This window comes from Saimiri boliviensis, chromosome 7 (genome assembly GCF_048565385.1).
Source record: "Saimiri boliviensis isolate mSaiBol1 chromosome 7, mSaiBol1.pri, whole genome shotgun sequence".
Lineage (NCBI taxonomy): Eukaryota > Metazoa > Chordata > Mammalia > Primates > Cebidae > Saimiri > Saimiri boliviensis.
In genome coordinates, this window is record NC_133455.1 from 9,161,074 (window position 1) to 9,174,298 (window position 13,225).

At 42.6% G+C, this 13,225-nt stretch overlaps 1 protein-coding gene across 3 annotated transcripts in view; it reads right to left on the bottom strand.

Moving 5' to 3' along the window:
• Window positions 1–1,922: 1,922 nt before the first annotated feature.
• Window positions 1,923–13,225, bottom strand: part of GTF2H3 (general transcription factor IIH subunit 3) — a 30,029-nt gene continuing 18,726 nt past the window's right edge. For all 3 annotated transcript variants that reach the window (XM_039472219.2, XM_039472218.2, XM_039472220.2), the window contains 8 exons: window positions 12,109–12,138; window positions 11,935–11,963; window positions 9,635–9,709; window positions 8,497–8,550; window positions 4,986–5,054; window positions 4,643–4,778; window positions 4,488–4,524; window positions 1,923–4,404 (listed from right to left, as the gene is read on the bottom strand). In XM_039472219.2, the coding sequence (XP_039328153.1) occupies window positions 4,335–4,404; window positions 4,488–4,524; window positions 4,643–4,778; window positions 4,986–5,054; window positions 8,497–8,550; window positions 9,635–9,709; window positions 11,935–11,963; window positions 12,109–12,138 (500 nt within the window). In that variant the 3' untranslated portion in view covers window positions 1,923–4,334. The remainder of the gene's footprint in view (window positions 4,405–4,487; window positions 4,525–4,642; window positions 4,779–4,985; window positions 5,055–8,496; window positions 8,551–9,634; window positions 9,710–11,934; window positions 11,964–12,108; window positions 12,139–13,225) is intronic.

Genomic DNA, 13,225 nt, shown 5'->3' on the forward strand with positions numbered 1-13,225 from the left:
TCACTCTTGTTACCCAGGCTGGAGTGCAATGGCGCGATCTCGGCTCCGCCTCCTGGGTTCAAGCAATTCTCCTGCCTCAGCCTCCTGAGTAGCTGGGATTACAGGCACACGCCACCATGCCCAGCTAATTTTTTGTATTTTTAGTAGAGACGGGGTTTCACCATGTTGACCAGGATGGTCTCGATCTCTCGACCTCGTGATCCACCCGCCTCGGCCTCCCAAAGTGCTGGGATTACAGGCTTGAGCCACCGCGCCCGGCCCATAATTTTTTTTTTAAATTTTTTTGAGACAGAGTCCCGCTCTATTGCCAGGCTGGAGTGCAGTGGCACAATCCCATCTCATTGCAACTTCCGTTTTCCAGTTTCAAGCAATTCTCCTGCCTCAGCCTCCCAAGTAGCTGGGACTACAGGCACGCATCACCATGCTCGGCTAATTTTTTTTCGTATTTTTGGTAGAGACAGGGTTTCACCATGTTGGCCAGGATGGTCTTGATCTCTTGACCGACCTCATGATCCGCCTGCCTTGGCCTCCCAAAGCGCTGGGATTACAGGCATGAGCCACCGCGCCCAGCCCGTAATGATACTTCTTAAAGAACTAGACAAGTAAGAGCAAATCAAACCTAAAGTTAATATTAGAAAAGAAATAATACAGTGGCTCACACCTGTAATCCTAGCACTTTGGGAGGCCAAGACAGGTGGATCATCTGAGGTCAGGAGTTTGAGACCAGCATGGCCAACATGGTGAAAACCTGTCTATACTAAAAACACAAAAAGATTAGCTGGGCATGGTGGTGGGCACCTGTAATCCTAGCTACTCTGGAGGCTGAAGCAGGAAAATCGCTTGAACCTGGGAGGCAGAGGTTGTAGTGAGCTGAGATCATGCCATTACACTCCAGCCTGGGCGACAAGAGAGAAACTCCATCCCTCCCAAAAAAAGAAAGAAAAAAAAAGATCATTCATCATGACCCATTAGGATTCATCCCTGGGATACAAGGATGGTTCAACATAGGCAAATCAATTTGATACATTGTATCAACAGAAGGAAGGACAAAAGCCATCTGATCATTTCAATGGATGCTGAAAAAGCATTTGATAAAATTCAACATCCTGTCATGATAAAAAAATCCTCAAAAAACTGGATATAGAAGGAACATACTTCAACGAAAAAAACAGACGCATATAACAGACCCGCAGCTAATATACTGAACAGGGAAAAGACTGAAAGCTTTTCTTCTACCATCTGGAACAGAATAAAGACGCCCACTTTGGCCACTGGCATTCAACATAGTACTGAAATCTTAGCTAGAGCAATCGGTCACAAGAAATAAAGGGTATTCGAATTAAAAAGTGAAAAAGCAAAATTATCCTTGTTTGCAGATACAATCTTGTATCTAAAAAACCTAAAGATGCCACCAAAAAACTGTAAGAATTGATAAATTTAGTAAAGTGTCAGGATACAAAGTCAACACACAAAAATCAGTACTATTTATTTATTTACTTATTTAGACAGGGTCTCACTCTTGTCACCAGGCTGAAGTTCAGTGGTGTGATCATGGCTTATTGTAACCTGTGCCTCTTGGGCTCGAGTGATCCTCCTACTTCAGCCTCTGGAGTAGCTGAGACTACAGGCATACACCACCACACCTGGCTAATTTTCATATTTTTTTGTAGATGGGGTTTTGCCATGCTGCCCAGGCTGGTCTCCAATTCCTGAGCTCAAATGATCCTCCTGCCACAGCCTCCCAAATTGTTGGGATTACAGGTGTAAGCCACGGAACGCAGATCAAGATTTGAAATTAAAGTTCTTCAGAGTTGAATACAAAATTGTCTAGCATTTAACAAAATGCAGTTTAAAAGTACACATTTGAAGAAGAGTTGAATGAGCATGAGATAAACAATGAAAGGAAACAATTCAACCAAATATGAAAATTAAATTATTTTATTATAAAATGTATATGAAATAACTCATAAGTTCAACAGTTAAAAACAAGTTAAACAGAACTAAGCAAATATATGACATTTCAAATGAAAAAGTAATAATAAAAGCCTTGCTAGCTTGTTTGAAAGTATCTCTTTTAGATATATACTTCATTTCCTAGACTTAAAATACTGATTTCCATTACACTCAATTAGTATAGGAAATACTAAGTATTATTTTTAAAAGACAGGTTCTCAAACTCAAGGATTAACAAATATTTGCAAAGTGATCACCACTCTTTGTATATTTGTTAAAAGCACAAATCCAGAATACAAAATCTATCTGAAATTATCTAAGTAAATATCAAATTATTTTAATAAGATTCAGCTTGTATAAAGAGAAAATTAAAATCTTATTTACATACAAAGTTTTGTATACAATGGGTTTTGTCAGTACACTTTTTTTTTTTTTTTGAGACGCAGTTTCGCTCTTGTTGCTCAGGCTGGAGTGCAATTGGCATCATCCTGGCTCACTGTGACCTCTGCCTCCCGGGTTCAAGCGATTCTCCTGCCTCAGCCTACCCAGTAGCTAGGATTACAGGCACCTGCCACCATGCCATTTTTGTATTTTTAGTAGACACAGGGTTTCACCATGTTGGCCAGGCTGGTCTTGAACTCCTGACCTCAGGTGATCCACCCACCTCGGCCTCTCAAAGTGCTGGGATTACAGGCGTGAGCCACTGCACCTGGCCATCAATACACATTTAAAGAAAACAAACCAAAACAGCCACTATTCCTTAAACTCTTTGTACAAATATGTGCTAGAAGCTATAAGAACTTTTTTCTTTTTTTTGAGACGGAGTTTCGCTCTTGTTACCCAGGCTGGAGTGCAATGGCACGATTTCAGCTCACCACAACCTCCGCCTCCTGGGTTCAGGCAATTCTCCTGCCTCAGCCTCCTGAGTAGCTGGGATTACAGGCACGCGCCACCATGCCCAGCTAGTTTTTTGTATTTTTAGTAGAGACGGGGTTTCACCATGTTGACCAGGATGGTCTCGATCTCTTGACCTCGTGATCCACCCGCCTCAGCCTCCCAAAGTGCTGGGATTACAGGCTTGAGCCACTGCGCCTGGCCGCTATAAGAACTTTTAATCATTTCGAGATTACATAGAAAAATACATTTTTTGTTCTTGAAATTACAAATATTTTTGCTTTTGAACTTATAAACATTTTTGGTGTTCAGTCCAAATTTTTAGCAGAGATAGGGTCTCACTTTGTTGCACAGGCTGCTCTTGAACTACTGGGCTCAAGCAATCCTCCCGCCTCAGTCTCCCAAAGTGCTGGGATTACAGATGCAGTTTCAATATTAATGTGGATTCCCCACCCCCATTTAAAAAGGAAAGAATTCTATCTGAAAACCATACTTTGAACAGAGAGTCCATTTTCCCCAGAAAATTCTCCCTCAGAACCAGTCATTAGCTTTCACAGCCGGGCGCGGTGGCTCAAGCCTGTAATCCCAGCACTTTGGGAGGCCGAGGCGGGTGGATCACGAGGTCGAGAGATCGAGACCAGCCTGGTCAACATGGTGAAACCCCGTCTCTACTAAAAATACAAAAAATTAGCTGGGCATGGTGGCGCATGCCTGTAATCCCAGCTACTCAGGAGGCTGAGGCAGGAGAATTGCCTGAACCCAGCAGGCGGAGGTTGCAGTGAGCCGAGATCCTGCCAATGCACTCCAGCCTGGGTAACAAGAGTGAAACTACGTCTCAAAAAAAAAAAAAAAAAAGAATTTTATGGCCGGGCTTGGTGGCTCATGCCTGTAATCTCAGCACTTTGGGAGGCTGAGGCAGGCGGATCACCTGAGGTCAGGAGTTCAAGACCAGCTTGGCCAACATGCTGAAAACCTGTCTTTAAAAAAAAAAAGAATTTTATTTACATGCCTATTGAAGTTAATTGTTGATTCAAATAAGATGCTCTATGTTGATTAGTGCCATTACTCCACAAACAATCCCTTTTCCAAAGCTAAGGTCAAATTTCGCATGCCACACATTTCACAATGAGGACCTGGATTCAAGTAGTAGGTTAGAAAGCCTATGACGGGTAATGACAAGCTGACTTTAATGAATGATCATTTCATTAAAAAAAATAAAAGCCACAAACATGTGCTTTCTTGCCCCTTTCTGGATAGAAACGAGCCATAGAATATTTTAGGATATACTGCATAGAATGACTCCCTAAAACAAATCAGTTCTCCAGAAGCACAGGATGAGAAGAATGTTTGGGAAATATTTTCTGTAAGAAGGTCACTACATTAAAAATCATCCTATATCTATCTTTATTTTTTTCAGTCTTCCCGACAAAGATTCTGCTATTTAATTTCTACTAACAGCGCTAACAGATGAAGAAAACAGTTGATCCTCAGGCAGACAGTTTCAGCTTCTTTTTCTTGGCTTTCAGTACTGGAGGCAGAGAAATCTTAAAGGCTGTTCTGTAATTACAGAGAGGAAAACATTTTTTAATGCTCTAGCGCTGTGAAGTATGAGCCACCCACACAACCTCAAAGGTACTTACTCGCAGGTAGTACAAATGGGGCTGAAATTGCAGAATACTGTAAATTGAAAAAAAAAAAGAAGGAACACTAGGGTGGCTGAGACACAACACAGCTGAGAAACTGTTTTCCTGCCCCCAATATAGAAAAAAAAGAAAAACTAGGTACATGAACTTACTTGACAAACACACAGAACAGACATAACCAATTTCAATGAGATTTCGATGACAGAAGCAAGCAGCCCTGTAGTCAACATGAACTGGGGGTGGCAGGATTAACTGAGATCTCTGATCTTGATCGGGAAGAAATACCCACTGTAAAATAAACAAACAAAAGGAAGGTTTATTTAAAACACGGAGAAAAAATAACGTGAAGCCCACCCTTCTAGGCCTTGAAATGCCAAGGCCTACATTTACTCCTTTCTTCTAAGTACTAGCACCAGCCATCTTGCTGCCAGTCCTTTCTCAGCACGCAAAGGGCGTCCTTCCCTCCAGGCATCAGGGTTGCCGCTGTCTCCTTACCAGCAAGTACTGCAGAAGGGACGGCATCTGGGGCACCTTCAGGTACAGTCCTCCTGTGATGTCACAAGCCTGCAAGACACAGACAGCTTGCTGCCAAACTCACACTGACATAGGCTTGCCAGAGGAGTGAGATTCTCACCAGCAATGCTTTAGGTTTACAAAACCAGAGGGGGATATGCGAATTATTATTATTATTTTGACAGAGTCTTGCTCTGTTACCCAGGCTAGAGTGCAGTGGTGACATCTTGGCTCGCTGCAACCTTCCCCTTCTGGGTTCAAGTGATTCTTCTGCCTTAGTCTCCCGAGTAGCTGGGATTACAGGTGCCTGCCACCATGCCCAGCTAATTTTTGTATTTTTAGTAGAGATGAGGTTTCACTATGTTGGCCAGGCTGGTCTCAAACTCCCGACCTCATGATCCGATCACCTCAGCCTCCCAAAGTGCTGGGATTACAAGCGTGAGCCACTGTGCACGGCCTCTGCTTTCTATCTCTATGGATATACCCATTTGTGACATTTCATGTAAATGCAATCATGCAAAATGTGGCCTTTTGTGAGTCACTCCTTTTACTAAGCACGTTTTCAAGGTCTGTCCATGCTGTAGGATATATCAGCATTTCATTCCTTTTAATAACAAATAATATTCCATTGTATGGATACGGCACCATTTGTTTATCCATTCATCAGTAGACGGACATTTGGGGTGGTTTTCACTTTGGGGTCATTATGAATAATGTCGCTATGAATATTCATGTATTCACATACAAATTTCTGTGGACCCATGTTTATGTTTTCATTTCTCTTGAGTTTATAATAGGAGTATAACTCCAACTGTACCTAGGAAATTAATTGCTGGGTCACATGCTAATTCTTTTCTTTTTTTTTTTTTTTTGACATGGAGTCTCACTCTGTTGCCCAGGCTGGAGTGCAATGGTGCGATCTCAGCTCACCGCAACCTCCGCCTCCTGGGTTCAGGCAATTCTCCTGCCTCAGCCTCCTGAGTAGCTGGGATTACAGGCACACGCCACCATGCCCAGCTAATTTTTTGTATTTTTAGTAGAGACGGGGTTTCACCATGTTGACCAGGATGGTCTCGATCTCTCTACCTCGTGATCCACCCGCCTCGGCCTCCCAAAGTGCTGGGATTACAGGCTTGAGCCACCACGCCCGGCCTCATTTACACATTTAACAACTATTTTAGAGCACTATGCGGGGTTATAGCAGTAAACAGTGTCCATCCTTGTGAAGTTAACGTTCTAGTGGAGAAGACAGAGAGTAAATCAGTTAAGTAAATGCAAAAATAATGTTATAGGTTATGACCACTTCTATGAAGAAAAATAAAGCAGGGTAAGGGGAGAGGGAGTAACAATGACACTGGTGGTCAGGGAAGGCTTCTCTGAGGAGGTGGCACAGAAGTAGAGACCTGAAGGCAGGCAGGGAGTAGGCCATGCAAACACCTGAAGGAAGAGCTTGCAAGCAGAAAGAACAGCTAAAGCAGGGACCCTCTGGCGGAAGCAGGCCTGTTTCAAGCAGTAGCAAGGACGCGGGTGGAGCCAGATGGGAGAGGGAGAGTGTGACAGATTCCGGCAAAAGGTTCCCACGAGCCTCAGCAGGTAGCATCTGAAAGGCCCTGGCAGGCCCCGACTCTGGGTTTTAGTTGACATGTGATGACAGGCCATGGGAGGGTTTTAAGCAAGTGAGCACCATGTTCGAATTTATATTAGGTTGGTGAAAAGTAATTGCAGTTTTTGCTGTTAGATTACAGGCATGCACCACCACGCTTGGCTAATTTTTCCATTTTTAGTAGAGATAGGTTTCTCCATGTTGGTCAGGCTGGTCTCAAACTCCCGACCTCAGGTGATTTGCCCTCCTCAGTCTCCCAAAGTGCTGGGATTACAGGTGTGAGACACCGCACTTGGCCAAGAAAGGTTTAAATAATAAAATACACATCATATACCTACGATCAGCTGAAGAAACAGTATAATCTTAGAACCTTTGAAGCCTATGAAATTCCATCTGGACCTTGCTCTCCTCATCCTTCATCTGCAGCAGTAACCTAAATTCAGGGTTTGTCACAGTTTTGTGCTTGTAACTGATCCTTTAGGAAACAACATTTGTGGCCAAAAAACATCTAACATAAGCTTGGTAATTTCTTCAGACTTTAGGGTTAGGGTTTTGTTTCCCTTTCAAGTTAAAGTAAAATTCAGTTTTTGTCTTTTTCATTAAAAAGCAACATCTGGCTTTGAGAGCAGAGAGAACAGCTAGCGCAGTGATCCTCTGGCTGAAGCAGGCCTGTTTCAGGCAGTAGCAAGGAGGCGGGTGGGGCCAGATGGGAGAGGGAGAGTGTGAAAGATGCAGGGCAAAACGATCCCAGGAGCCTCAGCAGGTAGCACAGTGGCTCACGCCTGTAATCCCAGCACTTTGGGAGGCTGAGGTGGGTGAATCACGAGGTCAGGAGTTCAAGATCAGCCTGGCCAAGATGGTGACACCTCGTCTCTACTAAAAATACAAAAATCAGCCGGGTGTGGTGGCACAAGCCTGTAATCCCAGCAACTCAGGAAGCTGTAGCAGAGAACTGCTTGAACCCAGGGGGGAGGTTGCAGTGAGCCAAGATCCCACCACTGCACTCCAGCGTGGGTGACAAAGGGAGACTGTCTCAAAGGAAAAAGAAAAAGCAACATCTGATAGTGCTGTCCATAGAAATATAATGCAAGCAATATGTAATTTAAAATTTTCTAGTAGCTCCCTAAGAAAAGGGGAAATAAATACATAAAATTAGGTTCAGGCCAGGCATGGTGGCTCACGCCTGTAATCCCAGCACTTTGGGAGGCCAAGGTGGGCAGATCACAAGGTCAGGAGTTCGAGACCAGCCTGGCCAACATGGTGAAACCCTGTCTCTACTAAAAATACAAAAATTAGCCGGGCGCAGTGATGGGCGCCTATAAACCCAGCTACTTGGGAGGTTGAGGCAGGAGAAACGCTTGAACCCGGGAGGCAGAGGTTGCAGTGAACTGAGACCATGCCACTGCACTCCAGCCTGGGTGACAGAGCAAGACTCCGCCTCAAAAAAAAAAAAAATTTGGGCCGGGCGCGGTGGCTCAAGCTTGTAATCCCAGCACTTTGGGAGGCCGAGGCGGGTGGATCACGAGGTCGAGAGATCGAGACCATCCTGGTCAACATGGTGAAACCCCGTCTCTACTAAAAATACAAAAAATTAGCTGGGCATGGTGGCACGTGCCTGTAATCCCAGCTACTCAGGAGGCTGAGGCAGGAGAATTGCCTGAACCCAGCAGGCGGAGGTTGCGGTGAGCCGAGATCGCGCCATTGCACTCCAGCCTGGGTAACAAGAGTGAAACTCCGTCTCAAAAAAAAAAAAAAAAAAAAAAAAAATTAGGTTCAATAACATGTTTTATTTAACCCAATATACCCAAAGCATTTTCATTTTGAATTGTAATCAATAAAAAATCAGTAATTTTCATAACTAGCCACACAAAGCATGATTTTAAAACATACCTGTTGGAGGAGCCCTGAATCGGAGTCTAAAACACAGGCATCAATCAAAATATTCTGAAAGAAACATTTTGAAGATATTACAGGAGTAACAATAATGACCACCCTACACTGAGAACCTACTACACGCCATACTCTATGCTTCAAATAGCTTGCTCAATACGCATCATGACTCTGCATGGTAGATATTTCATTTGCATTTGGCATCTGAAGCACCCAGGACATGGCTGGGCTGTGGTCACAGAGCCAGCAGGTGGCAAAGCTGTCACCCCACTCGGCCTATCTCCAAAATTCATGCTTTTTTCTCTACATCAGGCTGCCACTCCACAATAGAGAACATTATGCAAAGCTACAGCAGCATTTCACATGAAAATTAAAAGTTTTAAGAAGGTTTTCTTTCTTTATAAATATATCAAAGAAGAAAATGTATTATACTTCATCTGAACGTGTCAGCTCTTTGCAAAGTAAAAATACTGAATCTTTTTTTTTTTTTTGAGATGGAGTTTCACTCTTGTTACCCAGGCTGGAGTGCAATGGCGCGATCTTGGCTCACTGCAACCTCCATCTCCTGGGTTCAAGCAATTCTCCTGCCTCAGCCTCCCAAGTGTTGGGACTACAGGCGCACGCCACCATGCCCAGCTAATTTTTGTATTTTTAGTAGAAACGGGGTTTCACCATGTTGACCAGGATGGTCTCGATCTCTTGACCTCGTGATCCACCCGCCTCAGCCTCCCAAAGTGCTGGGATTATAGGCGTGAGCCACCGCGCCCGGCCAAAATACTGAATCTTTATAGACCTCACCACGGCAAAATGATAAAGAAATTGAGGCAAGGTTTATACAGCAAACTGTCAAACCAGGGATTCTTGGCATGGGGTCCAAGGATGGGCTAACGGGGTGACCTGAATACCACAAACTCTATGCAAAACCGTGGTTGAGTGGATATTGTTTTGGGAATGCATCAGATTCTCAAGTGGTCCAGGACCCAAAATAGAGAAAAGACTACAGCACAATACAGATATGGATTCCTAGCCCATTCACAAGGCTATTTAATCAGAATATCTCAGAGTAGAGCATTCCGAAAATGAAACTGACTCCTTCTTTCATGAAACAAATACTTTAAAAGGTAGGCTCTTGGTTCACCTGTTTCTGTGCTGCGAAGATGACATTCATGAAGTTCATATACTGCAACGCACTGTCTTCTGCTGCCTTAATCACCTAAAAATCACAGCCATGTCAATTCTGCTCAGGCACCTCCCAGTTCTCTCACACCAGTGTCACACAATACACTGTGAACCACAACCATTATTCCAGTCTGTCTTCCCATTTATCATTATTAAATGATATCTAAAGGATAAAGATGACAGTAACATTTCCCCCCAAATCCTACCACCCAGCAACAGTCCATGTAAGGGTTTGATGAACTCATTCTCAAGAGCACCTATGTAGGTAGGTATATACAACACACACACACACACAAAATATACACACATGTACATATGCCCAAAATACACATATGCACACACAAAATATACACATGCATGCACACCCAAAACACACACACCCAAAATACACACTCAAAATATACACATGCACACTCAAAACACACACACCCAAAAAACACACACATGCACACACCCAAAGCACACACATGCCCAAAATACACACGTGCACATATACCCCAAACACACCCAACATACACACACCCTAAATACATACACAACCAAAACACACACATACACAAAATGCACACATACACATACCCGAAATACAGGCACACACACCCAAAATACACCCTGAAAATATATACACCCAAAGAGTACACACATCCCAAAATAAGCACACCCCCAAAATATACACGTCCAAAATACATACACACACAAATACACATATACCCAAAACACACATACCCCCACACCCAAAATATACCCCCAAAAAACACATCCCACACACATCTAAAATGCACACACACCACAAAATACATACACGCCAAAATATACTCACCCCAAATACACAAACCCAAAATACACACACCCAAAACACACATACATCCAAGATATACATACACACACCCAAAATGCACACACTCAAAATACACACACAGGTGTCAGGATGATTATCTAGGATTCTGCAACCTGCTTTTTCAGTCCACAATACATGTGGAAAAAATACTTTAATGTTGATGAATTAGAATATATACTATGCTTCTTGCTGACTTCATAAATATTCACTATTTAAGCAGTTTCCAATTCTCCATTTTAAACAATGCTCTGATGACACCCTCATATACCCTCTGCACAACTCTCTAATACTTCCAGAAAATAAGCAGTGATTGATTACTAAAGTATATGAACATTTAATTTCGATACAGATTACCAAAATGCACTCCAGAAAAATTTTTACCAATTTATCCTCCCATCAGCAATGCATGAGAATAATCAATCCGCAACTTCACCATCAACCTTGGGAACTGCCAGTTTTTTCATTTGTGCTGAGCAACAATGAAAATCTCATTATTTGACATGTTTTTGCTTACTAGTAAGACTGAACATACGGTCAAATGCTAAATTGACCTTTTGCATTTCTTCTTTTGCAGACTGCTTGTTTTCTACCTGTTTTTCTTTTCTTTTTTTTTTTAGACGGAGTTTCGCTCTTGTTACCCAGGCTGGAGTGCAATGGCGCGATCTCGGCTCACCGCAACCTCCGCCTCCTGGGTTCAGGCAATTCTCCTGCCTCAGCCTCCTGAGTAGCTGGGATTACAGGCACGCGCCACCATGCCCAGCTAATTTTTTTTGTATTTTTGGTAGAGACGGGGTTTCACCATGTTGACCAGGATGGTCTCGATCTCTTGACCTTGTGATCCACCCGCCTCGACCTCCCAAAGGGCTGGGATTATAGGCTTGAGCCACCATGCCGGCTCTACCTGTTTTTCTAAAGCTTAACTTTTAACAATTAATTTATAAGAACTGCTTTTTATTTTGGAAATATTGGATTAATTTTCTGTCAGGTAGCTCTGCTGGAAAAACTTTTCCTAAAACGTTTTCCTTCATCCTTGTTTTGGGAGTTTCATATTTTCAAGATTTTAAGCTTTGAGTTTCACATCATGCTTAGCAAGGCACTCATCTTCCCAAATTACCAAGATTATTTTATTCCGGCACGTCCTCTGCCTCCCAAGTTCAAGGTATTCTCCTGCCTCAGCCTCCTGAGTAGCTGAGATTATAGGCGTGCACCACCACACCTAGCTAATTTTGTATTTTGAGTAGAGATAAGGTTTCATCATGTTAGCCAGGCTGGTCTCTAACTTCCGACCTCAAGTCATCCGTCTGCCTCCACCTTCCAAAGTGCTGTGATTACAGGTGTGAGCCACCGCACCTGGCCTCCATTTTGTTTTTTAATTGTCTATAGTTGTCATATAAACAAAGTAATTATTTTTTTAATCTTACCAATATCCTTGATTTCATTTCCTGATTATCTATAAAGAGAAAAAAGCAGAATAAAATTTAACTAAACCTTACTAAACATACATGGCTTCCTAATCAATTTTTAAACAGCTCAGCAAAGACATATTAGTAAAATAAGTAGGATTACGGTTCTCATAGAAAAATGCAGGCTCTTACCTTTAATTTCCTTGTTCATTCTATGAATGTCTTAATTTTTTAACATTAAGGAATACAAAAATATTATTTGACTTCATACATATTTATAGTAAAAAGAAAAATAACCTCCAATTTTAAATAAACCCAGCATCTACCTAGCTAAGAAAGGAAATGCTCCACTTACCAACATGAGAGCAATTGAGGGCTTCAGTTACTAACTCTGCAGTCAACTGGGCTTTGTAATCTGACCAAAATATAATCTTTGTCTCAGAAAATTAAAATTACCAACACTTGACTATCCTATTATTATCTACCATGTCCTAAATTTGAGTCCTGGGACAAGTATTAATTCACAAAGATGTTCAGGCAACCCACATCAAACTCTAGGACAAAGGAATCACTCAATACTGGCCCTCCCCCAAAAATTAATGCCATAAGACTGAGAAAACGTCACACAGATAAAATGGAAAGGTATTGCCCTATACTACGTGGAAAACAATCTGTTCACCAATGGAGAAGTGGCCACTCATTTACTAAGCTTTAGGGCTCCTAAGCAGCTTTTAAAAATCAAACACTGTTCCCAAAGTCAAGAAGATGAAAATGTTTTAGAAGTTCTAATTTATCAAAATACGAAACAAGAAAGCAGCCTGAAGCAGCGCTTCCTGCAGGCAGAAAGACAGAATGGAGAAGTTGGAGTTTTCTCACTCTTCCCACTTCCAGTTTTTACGGCTTGCCTTAGAAAACATTTCACAGCTGACTGCGCATGGTGCTCACACCTGTAATCCTAGCACTTTGGGAGGCTGAGGTGGGTGGATCACTTGAGGTCAGGAGTTTGAGACCAGCCTGGCCAACTTGGTGAAGCTACATCTCTACGAAAATACAAAAAAAATTAGCTGGGCATGGTGGCGGGTGCCTGTCTCAGCTACTCAGGAGGCTGAGGCAAGAGAATTGCTTGAATCCAGGGGGCGAAGGTAGCAGTGAGCCAACACTGTGCCACTGCACTCCAACTTGGGTGACAGTGAGACTCTGTCTCAAAAAAAAAAAAAAAAAATTTCAAAGCCAATGTAAACTATTTTTTTTTAAAGTTACCTTCTACTTCAGGGTACTCACACCTCCCATTAAAGGGCACCCAAGGTCC